Source organism: Poecilia latipinna, unplaced genomic scaffold (assembly GCF_001443285.1).
Source record: "Poecilia latipinna isolate Pla-1442-1.1 unplaced genomic scaffold, P_latipinna-1.0 Scaffold1521, whole genome shotgun sequence".
In the NCBI taxonomy this organism is placed as follows: domain Eukaryota; kingdom Metazoa; phylum Chordata; class Actinopteri; order Cyprinodontiformes; family Poeciliidae; genus Poecilia; species Poecilia latipinna.
Window position 1 is genome coordinate 1 of NW_015114137.1, and position 12322 is coordinate 12322.

General features: G+C 40.4%; 1 protein-coding gene across 4 annotated transcripts; it reads left to right on the forward strand.

Annotated features, from left to right (window-relative positions):
• Window positions 1-310: 310 nt before the first annotated feature.
• On the forward strand, window positions 311-10344 carry ark2n (arkadia (rnf111) N-terminal like PKA signaling regulator 2n). Of its 4 annotated transcripts, none has more exons than XM_015058181.1 (5): window positions 317-614; window positions 1565-2456; window positions 8116-8286; window positions 8737-8848; window positions 8937-10344. In XM_015058181.1, the coding sequence occupies exons 2-5, from the start codon at window positions 1640-1642 to the stop codon at window positions 9124-9126; spliced, it is 1290 nt and encodes a 429-aa protein (XP_014913667.1). In that variant the 5' UTR covers window positions 317-614; window positions 1565-1639; the 3' UTR covers window positions 9127-10344. The 4 variants fall into 4 exon arrangements, with proteins under 4 accessions (XP_014913669.1, XP_014913667.1, XP_014913670.1 ...); XM_015058182.1 differs by lacking the exon at window positions 317-614 and adding an exon at window positions 643-898; XM_015058184.1 differs by lacking the exon at window positions 8116-8286 and having other exon boundaries at window positions 330-614.
• Window positions 10345-12322: the final 1978 nt, after the last annotated feature.

Consider the following 12322-nt stretch of genomic DNA (forward strand, 5'->3'; position numbering starts at 1 on the left):
GTTCCTCCCTTGATCTATTCTGTCTGGTAGCACACTGTGCCAGGACTACACACTTCTTTTGTTTTTTAAAACGAGTGTAGTAAAAAACAATAAAAATACAATGTAGTCAAGAAATGTGAATTCATATGCAAATGAAGCAAATGAGTTCAGTTATTTTTTGTTTTAATAACTGAACTCATTTGTGTTCTGTTGCATACAAATTTCAAAAGTTCACTTACCTTTACCTGCTTGTAACTCCAGGTTTATTTAGTCTTCAGTTGCGCCATCTGCATACCTGAAATAAAATTTGATGGCGCTCCATAGAACCATATGCTCAAACATTTAAACTGCAATGTTTCCCGTAGTACCTATTTCCATCCTGAGGGAGGCGCAAGCACGACGAAGGGACCGGAAGTCGACCGCATAGCGATGGAGACATTTTAAAATAAACACCAAGCTAACTGCTAATAGAGCTGCGAGCGCACTGCGTCAAAACACACACAAATATCTTCCATTTACAAAGAATTAAGTTGAATACAGCTGCGTACTATATTTTCGGTGCAAATAAGAAAAAAACAACCGTTTTCGAAAATGACAAAAAGTCTGACGTCGATGTACGAATAACTAACGCTGTGGTAAGTCTAAACCAACAGATTGCTATGTGGAGGCTACCACTTTGGCTGTTAGCATTAGCTGCTGGCTTGACCCTGCAACCTGCCTGGTCTCACTCTGGCTGGGTAGATACTGTTTCCATTTATAGGATCTTGCAGTGCAGCTGTCCTGCAACCTGATTTTTTAACGACTCGCGCTTTTCCAGTCAAGTTTGCGGAGGTTGATGTTTTAGCCGACCTTAGCTTCACTGCGCAGCTAAAAGATTGCGTTAGCCGCTAGTCAAAGACTGACGGAAGTCATTCTTCAGGTAGAAATCCATTTTTATTCTAAGCAAAACGGACACAGAAAAGTCGAAGTCATTATGTGCCTACATGCAGGTTAATATTGTGTGATTACTTGTAGGTATGATTATGTAAAAGTAGACTATTGATTGGCGCTAACGCTGCATATGAAGGAAAATGTCTGATTTGAGGTGACTGTGATACAATGCTTAAAGGGCATGACAAATGAAAAGTGCGGGTAGATTTTTACACTTTTCACTCACAACTTCTAAGTTTATATTTTGAAGCAAACTTAAACCGTGTTACTATTGTATTGCTTACACTTACATTTTTGATATGCTCTGTAGAGGATGTCTTTCAAATCTGCACATTTCCTTTAAAAACCCAAATGCATGCTATATTTACTGTAGAATTAAATATAATTGTATCTAATAGAATTATAAAAAACAAACGGAATAGCAGTAACTTGAATTTGTGCTAAACTTTTATATGCAAATATCTCCTATTAGGCTACTTTTAAATAAAAATGCCCAAAATATGTAAAGTAAATACAAAGGTCGATTTTATTTAATGCTAAAATATTCAGTTTCAGTTTCTTTGCTATTTAAGGATTTTCATCTTTATCTTTTTATATGCAAGGATGAATCTAATAAATCTGATTTCAGAGTCTTTTTCTTTGTTTTTATTTGCAGCTGTTAGCTTCCTGTCCAGGCACATTGGTCCATCTTTCCTGGACCTTTGGGCTCTGGGCTTAACTCTCTCAAGAAATGGCTGATTCAGAAAAGGCAGAGGAATTTTTGGATGCTGTATGCACCCCCGAGTCTCTCGAAGAAGCACAGACCGCTACGGCTTCTGCTCAAGGAGAACAGGATGAACATCTGAAAACGGAGACAACAACTAGTACCAGTTCGCCCCCCAGGGAGAAGGAAGCAGACAGCCCCCTGAATACTGAGGGAGAGCAAAGTCTCCTCTCCATGCCATGTCTAATGAAGGAGCTTCGCCGGGACTCCCCAGAGTCTCAACATGCCTCCACAGGGAGTGACAAGCCTGTGTCGCGTCGCGTCTACGAGAGCGACTCCTCGAATCCCTGCATGTTGTCTCCTTCTTCCAGTGGCCACCTGGCAGACTCGGACACACTTTCCTCGGGGGAAGAAGGTGCTGCTCGTCCTGCCGGCGAAGAGGGTAGCATGGAAGCTGCAAACGATCCTGGCCAGCTAGAAAAAAGAGAGACGTCTGCCACAGCTTCGGGGGGCAGAAAGTCTCGCCGGTCGCATTCGGAGAGTGAAATGCTTCCAAACGCGATGGCCGCTAAGAAGAACCGCTGCCAGCCAACCGCAGTGGCGCCAGGGCAGGAAAAACAAACCAATGGCAAGTTGGGGAAAGTCAAAGGCCACCGGAGTCAGAAACACAAGGAGCGCATGCGTCTGCTGAGGCAGAAGCGAGAGGCGGCGGCTCGGAAGAAGTATAACCTGCTGCAGGACAGCAGCACCAGTGACAGTGAGCTCACGTGTGACTCCAGCACCAGTTCTTCCGACGATGATGACACTTCCGGAGGAAGCAAGACAATCAAGACAGATATTCCAGGTAACCTCCATTACCCTGTCCTACCACATGCATATAGCATACTTGGTTAATAGGAGCAGATATTCAGACTTTATGGGTAAAATACTATAATACATTATCAAAGAATATCAGATCATATAACAAAGAGTAATCAGTGGTCATCAGTTACACAGGTTAACAACGAGGAGTTCCCTGCATGAATATCAGGTTTTAGGCAAATTGAATAGAAAAGTCTTACATATAATTCATTCCGTCACTGTAATGCAGAGCTTGCTTCTTGTGCTTGTTTTATCAGTCACTCTGTTTTCTTTTTCTAGTGGGTTTTATCTTTTGCCATTCATCATCTAAAGTCATTTGCATTGTCTTTTAAAAGCGTAGTTTATCTAGAGGGCTTATGTCCAGTGTCTTATGTACTTTTCATGTTTTCTCTGTTCTGTCTCATCAATGCATGCTGGAAGTGTAGTCTACATTGTTCAACTCACTGAGTGATACTGATTTAAAAATGTAGTTGCTTTTTATTTTCTTTTTTTTTTTTTTCATTTGTAACAAAGACATAGGTACTTTCACCCTCTGTTCTAAACCGACTCTACCGAAAGTCTTCCTGCGTTAGCTTGAGTTGTTGGCTCTTATTTTATTAAGTTTTGCTTCAAAATTCAACTGGTAGTACTTTTACTTACATTTAGGAGTCACTGAATGTCTACACCAGTCAAAATAGTGTAAGGGGTTAACTCTTTATTTCTAGTAGATAATAATTTATGCAAACATGCAGGTGGAGCTTTTCTGAGCTAAAATAAAGAGTAAAAATCCTGCACTAATCAAAGACTGAAGGTAATTAGTAGAAATGCACCAGTCAGAAAATTGTGGCTCATTTTCAGTCTCAGTGTTTTTGTAAAGCTTTAACCTGCCAATAGAAATTTTTGACCTATTCCAATTTCTTAAGAAAAGTCATATACATTGGTGTTTTTTTTTTTTCTTTTGGCTTTCCTTCTGTGACTAGGCAATTATTTTTATTAGGCGCAAAGGGGAGGTCTCACAGCCGTGAGCGGCGAGTGTCTGAAAAATGTAGGTTTGCTAACATTTAGGACAGAAGACTTACTTTGGAGTTGATATTTCACAATGTTTATGGAATTGTGAAATGTCACAATTCCATAAATCGTGACAGTATTGTAATATTTTTGAGTAGGTGCATTAGTTTTCCTAGCATAATCAAAAAAAGTCTCAGTGGAAATGATGGAAAATGTTAATCCTTAACGTAAATCTAAGGTTTCCAAGAGATTGCCAACCATTTTAATTTCCACATATTTCATAGCAGACAGGGGTTGAAAGCTCAAAAAGGTTGAATCTACATTTAGCCTTCCTGTTATCTGGATCTCTACCACTCTCTTACAGACTAGATAAAGAGCAGACGTTGTAGAAAATCCAGTTTCCTTTTAAAGTAGTTTTGTACAACTCTTAGTTACTATGGTCAGAAAAAAAGATCCGATTTTTGATTTTACAATAGGCCTAGCTGCAAATCAGCCAGTTCTGGTCACCAGCTGATTTCTCGGTGCATCTTTAGTAAACACTAACTCTGGCAGTTTTCCTGTTTCTTCAAAATGCTCATGTGTGAGTTGAAGTGTCCAAAATCACTTGCTGACTACGACTCAGGAACTCTTTCCGGAGGCATTTCTGTCTCCAAAGGTTTGCGAGTAACTCCTTTTAGACGGATGAGTGTACTTCAAAGACTTACCAGTTGTTTTCCAAACCATAGTCACTGAATGGGTCACCAACACATCCAGTTTTCCTCCTCTCGGTATCTCGTAGTACATGAAACCGTTTCAGCCATGTTTTTTTTTTTGTTTTTTTCTTTTACATCCCGGATTCCAATTTGAGTGCTTCAACTGCATGATGTAGTCCATCAGCATGAAAAAGAGTCGATCTGCACGTAACCCAAAACAGACCTTCATTTTCTCTTTAATACACAAGTCCACCTCCGAAGCATGAAACGTGCCACTGTATTTTCTTATGGCTTGGCCTCAATGTCTTTAAAGCTGGCTTCAGACGTGCGTCGGAGAGATCCAGAGTGGGAGCCCAGATTCATGGGCTGCTGGACACCAGTTCGTGGGACAGGAACGGCATCGGCAGCGTTCTGGAGGAGGCCATGACACGCTTTGCCGTGATGCAGCGCCAGACCGAGGAGCGCTTCCGCATCTGGATGGAAAAGCTGGCCCACCTCGACTCGGACAACGATTCGTCCAAGCGCTCAAGCGACGCCCCCGAGGGCCAGCAGGCTGCCCAGCTGTCCCCCCCGAGCTCGTTTTTGCCCTCGTCAGAGTCTGCGGAGACTATGGCCGCCTACATGCTGGCGCGAGAGAGCAACAGCCTCGCTCCCACTCCCATGAACAACAATAACATCCTTCCTGAAGCGGTCGCTCAGAATGGGAATATAGGTGCTCCAGACCCTGGGCTCTTGAATGTTTAGAGGCTACTTCAGGTTCTGTAGTTTTAATCAACAACAACAACGAAAAAACAAAATGAAACAAAAAAAAAAAAAATCTAGAACTAGATGATGCTGAAAAGCGTGGCAGTCAGTTGTTACAGCTAAATATGATGGGACAGACTCTGAGCAAATACACTATTAACAGCAGTCAGACCTGAGCTGGTCACTGGAACTGGCCTCTGTGCAGACCTTGAGCTCAGTGTGTCTGTTGGCACTGAATCACTGTGAGATTTGACATTCAGAGTTCTCCAACTCGGCCGTTTGATTTGCTGCTGCTGCTGCTTCTATGACACGGACACTGAATCTTTTCCAACACTGATAAATCAATCAGGGCTGTTATTTCAATATGGGTTGTTAGGCTTGTTTGTTCTCATTTTATTTGCTGTTCAAACACATACAAAATATTTTAACTCCTACTAAAATGTGCATTAGGGAACCTGGGCAGAAAAATGATTACAGCGCTAGGTGAGGTGCTGCTGAGTAATAGCATGTGCCTTGTCGTTCTAAAGCATTTTTTAGTGCTGGTTCTGTAGCAATCAGGTTTAACACTCCACGTCGTTCGTGATTTCTTGAACTGTTTGCACCAAGCTTGCAAATGGTTCAGGAAGCTCTTGCATCAACTCTTTTTTTTTTTTTGTTTGTTTGTTTTTTTAAATCTATCTTGGTGGCATAGCTTTACTAACAGCAGAACATTTATCATAAATTTGCTTATACATATAAAATGCAATATTCTTACCATACTTTTTTTTCTCTGCACATGTCTAATGTTACCTTTCTGTTAGATTTGTTTCAATTGTTGCTTTTATTTTTTGTAGCAATGTGAAGCTACTGAGGGGGGAAAAAAAGGTTGTTGTTTGTTTTCAGCCTTGTCAGACTGTGGACTTCAGGAAAAGTGCTAGATGTGGAAGTTGGCTTGGAAGGGCAAGTGTGTCAAATCGTCACTGATGTATTTGTCTTGTTGTGTTTTTGTTTGCACTGGCTTTGCCTCCCAGCTTGGCCTTGAGCTCCATGACACAGTGTCTTATTAGCTTAAACGTAAGGATGAACTGAATTGATTGAGCTGCAACATGGAGCATGATGATGTTTACAAATTATTCCTAAAAAAAAAAGAGAGAAAAGGAAGGAAGAACAGACTGGTCTGACTTGTATCAGTGTCTTCTCTGGTTCGAAAACACTCATCCTCAAACATCTCTGTACACTAAATGACATACTGTGCCTTGCAAAAGTGTTCAGAACTCATTGACTTTACATTTCCCCACGACTGTAGACCATATCGTATTTTATTTGGACTGATTTTACGACGGACCGTCACAAAGCGGTGCATACATTGGGAAGTGGCAGGGAAATATGTGATTTTATTTTTTAAAAGTATTCTGCACATCAATATCAAGCTCGCCTATATCAGCTAAATCTTTTGCAGTGTGTTTCCAACAGATTTGCACATCTAGAACAAAAAAAAAATCTGCCTGTTGTCTTTTGCACAACATCTCAAGTTGAGGTAGATTTATAGCGCTACGAACATTTTCTAAGTCTTTCAACTGACTTTTCAACCGAATTTAACTTTGGTCTTTGACTAGGCCATTCTAACATGCATTCTTTAAATCCTTCCCAGTCTAACTCTGGCTGTATGTTGGCAAGCTGTATGAAAAGAATCCCCACAGCATGACACTGCCACTACCTTGTCTTGAGGTGGGAATGGTGTGTTCAGGTTGTTACTTTTCATTCCACATGCATCAAGTCAGACAACTTTTCATGTCCTGCTGAAGAAGTGACCCCACATCACAATGCTGCCCCTGCCATGTATTTTCCTACTTTTTATGTCAATTTATCCTTTTCCATCCACTATTTATTTCCCCCCTTTATTTCACAAGTACGCTCTGCTTTGTGTGTTGGTCGATCGCATAAAATTCCAATATTATACATTAGCATTTGTATTTGCGTTGAGTTAAAACTTTGATAAAGTTTGAAGGAATGCGAATCCATTTGCAAGCTGCTGTATGTGAGGGGGTAACATCTGTAACACACAACGCTTCTGACATCCAAACGCATCAGTTAGCTGTGAATGGAGTCCTTTGCTCATAAACGTTCACAGCCGGGATTCGGAGAAGCGCTCCGTATGTAAATGACTGACTGTCTGTTTTCCCGGATCTCAAAGCCGAACACATCGTTTCCCACCACCTGTTTGCATGTGATTATATAACTACGTAGTGCAAGGCCAAACTAGTTCTCATCATCAGCAGCATGTGTTCAAGGTATATCTGTGCTTGATGCTGATCTGAATGGCGACTGACGGGACGTTTTACCGATCGTTTTTCCCCTCGTCCCTGTAGTTTTGTTTTAGGTTTTTCTGAATGTTGTTTTTAAGGTGAAACATTTTAAGGGTTTGTTTTGTTTTGTTTTTTTTTTTTGTGTTTTTTTCTGCTTAGATTTAAATGGATCCAGCATCTTCCTTTATGGATTTATTAAAACGGAAGTTACCTTTTTAAATGGGGAAAAAAAAAGAAGTATTGCCAACACTATGACGTACACTTGGGTGCATACAATCAAAACGTGCATTGAAAACACTAAGGGACAGTCCATTGTTTACCAAAGAGACTCTCCTGGTTTACATTAGTCCTTTTTCTATCATCAAAACGTGACCTTTATATTTGGAGGAGCTCTGTTTCCCTGGTTACCATGGTTGAAGTATATCTTAGCTCTGTCAGCTATTCATAAGTTCTCTCATTGTACATGCTGTGCAGACGAACCTGCTGTAACACCTACACAGACGTCTGGATGACAGAGTGTGCGCATCGCTCTGAGGGACTCTCTTTACAGGGTAGATTAGCCGCGCGCTCCCGCTCTTCCACGATTATTCTTCTGTTGTTTGGCTATTTATCATCTTAACTGTGTTTCACTCACAGAGCAAGGTTATTTTTAAGTGTTTTGTAAAAACTGTAGTGTAGTTTTTATGTGGATGGCTGTTATTTTAAAAACCAATAAACAAATAAAAAAAAAAAAACAGCTGTTGCAGACCCATTTTATTTATGCATGTTTTACAGCGTGCCGACTTATATGAGGATGATTTTATTTTATTTTTTTTATTTTTGATGCCACTTGAGGTCTTGTGTAGATGCAGCGTCCAGTCCGTTTCCAAGCAGAATGCATCTACTCCCTAAAGGCATGGTTTTAATAATGAAGTGTTTTCTTTGTCTCCTGCAGACGGGCCTCCGGTAGTGGGTCACTATGATATTTCAGGCACTGATTCTAACCAGGAGAGTATGAGTGTGGAGACAGTCCGGCCTACGGTGATAAGGCATGAGCTAAAAACACACAGAGGCCAGGACATGGCAGCACCCTCTGGGTGTATAAGAGCTCTGAGCTCGATCTCAGGTCAGTTACAAACCCGGTGTATCCGATCTGATCATTTCCTCTCGGTTGAAGTGCGGTGGCTTTGAGAGGGGGGGGTGTGTCTTCCATAAGTAACGGTGGTGGGGGGAAAAAAAAAAAAAAACGAGGCTTTTTAATCTCGGCAAGAGGCCTTTGAAGTACACTTCATCCCACACACGCACATCCCTGGTTTTCATTTGGTGTTGCTAAAAAAAAAAAGTGGCGCTTCTTTAAAGCAGGAAAACGTAGCTGATTCTTTTTAATAAACACCATGAGAATTAAGCCTGTGATCTGCTGATTTACTTCCTTCAATCCAATCGGTTTTTGAACTGTAACCGTCTCTTCGTTGTCTCTGTCAAAGCAGCTACAGTCTTCATGTGTCAGCAGGGCCTGTAGCTCGCTACTGCTTTGATCCCCCTCCTGATGTGTGACTGTCCCTCTTATTTATTTCAGGCCGTGTGGAGGCAGAGCTGCTGCACAAGGAGAGCTCTCAACACAAAGGCCAGATTAACATTGCTTCCTCAGACAGTGAGGTGGAAATAGTCGGAGTACAAGAGAACGCACGGTAAAGACGAGTTTGGGGGGGGGTTGTGTTTGTTTAAGCTGCACTTGAAGCAGTCCTGATGTTTTTCTGTTTTCTTTTTCATATCCAGATGCGCCCATCCGTGCGGAGGGGTGATAAAAAGTCTGTCTTCCTGGAAGGACAATTCAGTGGAGCAGTTAAACAGCACAAATCAATCACAGCTCTGGACTAATGTTTCCGCTCACCCAAACTGGGTGTCCCCTCCCGAAGTGGTGGACCTGACGTTGGACGAGGACGCCGGGCACAAATATCTACTTTAAAAGCGTTCGCACGCCCCGCCCGGTCTGATACAGGCTGCAGCCTAGCCCTTACCTGCTTCTAAACTCCTTGTTATCTTGGACTCCTATTTTTAACTTCCTCGTTTATTAAAAGCCATTCTACTGACGTGATTCCCAAAATCCACACTCGGCAACTACGACCTAGCTATAATGAAGTGGCACAGTGCTGCGAGTGCAAAGTAAAACTTAAACAAGAGCGGGTTATCTGTTCACGATAGCAATATCCTCCCTTCGTTCATTACCTCGGTCACTCCTGCATACCTGAGTTGGGTAGTTTTTTTTTTTTGTTTCTCGTACTCACAAGTTAAAGAACGTTGCGCCTGCTGCTTTAGATTTTGTTACACTGCTGTTGATCTGCATCTCTGCACACTTTGAGTGGAATGTTTTCGATCTGTTTTTATTTTTTTTCCCTCTCTTTTCCGATAGCATTCAAAATCAAGCTGAATCTGGCATGCTTAGTTTTTTTTTGTTTTTTTTATTACGGCGTACATATATGGCAACCGTACCTGATCAAAACAAGTTGCGGAGGGAGTTTAATTTTAGAGGTCTCAACACTGGATGTGCATTCAGATCAGTTGCTATACACGCAGTTCACTTTGCACAGTGTCCAGCAGAGGCACCGCCGCCTGCTCCAGTTCGTTCAGGGAGTGTTTCAGTCAACCCTCATGGGAAATGTTACAAAAATTGCTGCGAGTTAAACAAGAGGACTAATAACACCAGATTACATCCAAGGGTAGTGTTTTTAAGACTCACTAATCAAGACTTATATCTGGCACACGGGACCTTACTGTCATAATTTGACACATGACTGATCAGTTTGTTTGTTTTTTTTTTCCATCTAAATTTCTAAGACTGGTTGACATTGGAGTGATTGTCTGCTTCCATTTATATAGAAAAACAAAAGTCTCTGTTCAGACCTTGTGTAAACATCTGTTCTGGCTGATCCAGATCAATGTAGACGAGTTTCTTAACGAGCATTCACAGCTGAGAGACCTCAGTTACCTGCTTTAAATGTTAAACCAAACGCATCGCCATGTCGCAGAGCGGGGCTGCCTGGTGACGCTTCGCGGTAAATACTGTTAATCACTTCAGCTACATTTCATCCAATTGAAATTAATTTAGCCTCTGAAAATCTACATACTTGGATGTAGGTTAAATACGAGAGAAAAAGAGGGTAAATAACGTTTGAGTCTACAAAAGCCAACATTTTAACTACAAAGGCATGTTTGGCTTAAGATCAGATAACGGTTAAAGACACACAGCTCTGGAAAAAATTAAAGAGACCACTTAAAATGATCAGTTTTGCTGATATTGCTTGTTATATGTACATGTTTGAGTAAAATGAATATTGTTTTATTCTATAAACTACTGACAGCATGCCTCTGAAGTTCCAAGCAAAAATTTAGGATTTATTTGCAGAAAATGAGAAATGGTCAATATAAAAAAAAAAAAACACAGTTCTTTCAGACCTCAAATAGTGCAAAAAAAAAAAAAAGGTAATGTTCATTTAAAAACAACAATACTGATGTTTTAACTCAGGAAGAGTTCAGAAATCAGTATTCGGTGGAAAAGCCATGCGGTTTTCAATGGGGTTCAGTGAATGCTTTCCAGAGCTGTATACTTTCGTACATAAATGATAAAACTGTATTTACTACTTTTTCTCCTTTCAAAACTACTACCTTGGTCACATAAGTTTTTGCTCTTTTTGTCTTGTAATATTTAGAGGAAAATATTACCTTGAATAGGTCAAACTCATAGGTTGATTCATCGTTAATTCTGACCGCTCAAACAACGCCTGGGTGAAACGCCTAACTTCTCACTATCATCTGTGATCCGCACACGGTTGTTATCCTACACACACACACACACACACACACACACACACAACGCTACTTCAAAATGAATTGTCATCTCACACACAGACTTAGAATGCAACTTAAGCTTTTATTATCCTGTTGAACGGCTTGCTCAGGACAGACGCTGGTGCCAGAAGTGAACGGAGTCGAGCTTTTTCCGAAACGTTTCGTTTAAACCGTGCTTACAGGTTGAGTTTTTTACCGTTACATCAAAGGAAGAGTGCGGCGCTGGTTTTAATTCCAACACTAAAGCATTTGACTCATTTCCACATGTAAACACAAGGTGGAATGTATGAGTTGGAGAATAATTCATCGTTCTAGTTCTAGTTTTGAGTCGTATCAGAACGAAAGCCACGTTTTCATCTGAGAGACTCTTGTCAGTGAATGTATGACCTTGCAGTGCTGGCTCCGTTTTTACCGTTTTGCATGCTTCTCTTGAATAGGTGCATACTCCTTTAAAAAAGAAAAAAAAAAAGAAAGAAACTCTGGGAAACCCTTTAAAAAAAAAACAAAAGAAATGTTTCTTCCCTTCATTACTGCAAAGGAAGATGGTCTGAATGCCTTGAAATGTGCACTATTTGCTTTTAAAAATGTACAAAGCCTGTTATTTTAACTTTACAGAGCAGCAGATTTTGCTGTCTCATTCACAAATATATTTTAATAATGGTTGTGAATTAAGCACATATATAAGTATATATATATATATATATATATATATATATATATATACATATACAAATATATATACATATATGTATATATATATATATTAAAAAGTAAAAGGGGTGTTGAGTTTGTGCTCATGTGTGAGGCATTTAATGTGTGTGGTTTTTTTCCCCGTTCGGTCTCCTCAGGGCCTTCTCGCTTCTTCCCTCCAGTCATACCTTGTCTTCATACTGTAGTGGATCCAAGCTGGTGAATTTCTATCAATAGATGACCTTTGCAAACTGCTTTGCTGTTTTTTTTTTCTTGTAAAGCATTGAATAACATTGACTTTCAAATACCATACTTAACATAATTTATAAATTAACTTCACCATATGTCAGAAAGGGAACATTTACAATTTTAGCAGTCTATACCAAAGTCTAAATGGAATTTTTGTTCTCAGTTCGTTGCAGTTCTATTGTGTGATCTTGAGTCCCTTTATGCATTCGAGCCTTTGTAAACTTGGAAATATGATGCAGATTATGTTTTAAAACTCAAAGATGTCAGTATATCTTTGTTTTATTTGGCCAGTTATTTCCAGTTTGCAGCTTCCACATTTATTAAGTCTTTACCAAAACATTTCTGCTCGTTAGTGACAACAGTATCAGTAGGCAACG

Coding starts and splice junctions, on each gene's coding strand:
- ark2n (XM_015058181.1), top strand. CDS start 1,640: ATGGCTGATTCAGAAAAGGCAGAGGAATTTTTGGATGCTGTATGCACC. Junction 2,457..8,115: donor AATCAAGACAGATATTCCAG/GTAACCTCCATT, acceptor TGTCTCCTGCAG/ACGGGCCTCCGGTAGTGGGT. Junction 8,287..8,736: donor AGCTCTGAGCTCGATCTCAG/GTCAGTTACAAA, acceptor TATTTATTTCAG/GCCGTGTGGAGGCAGAGCTG.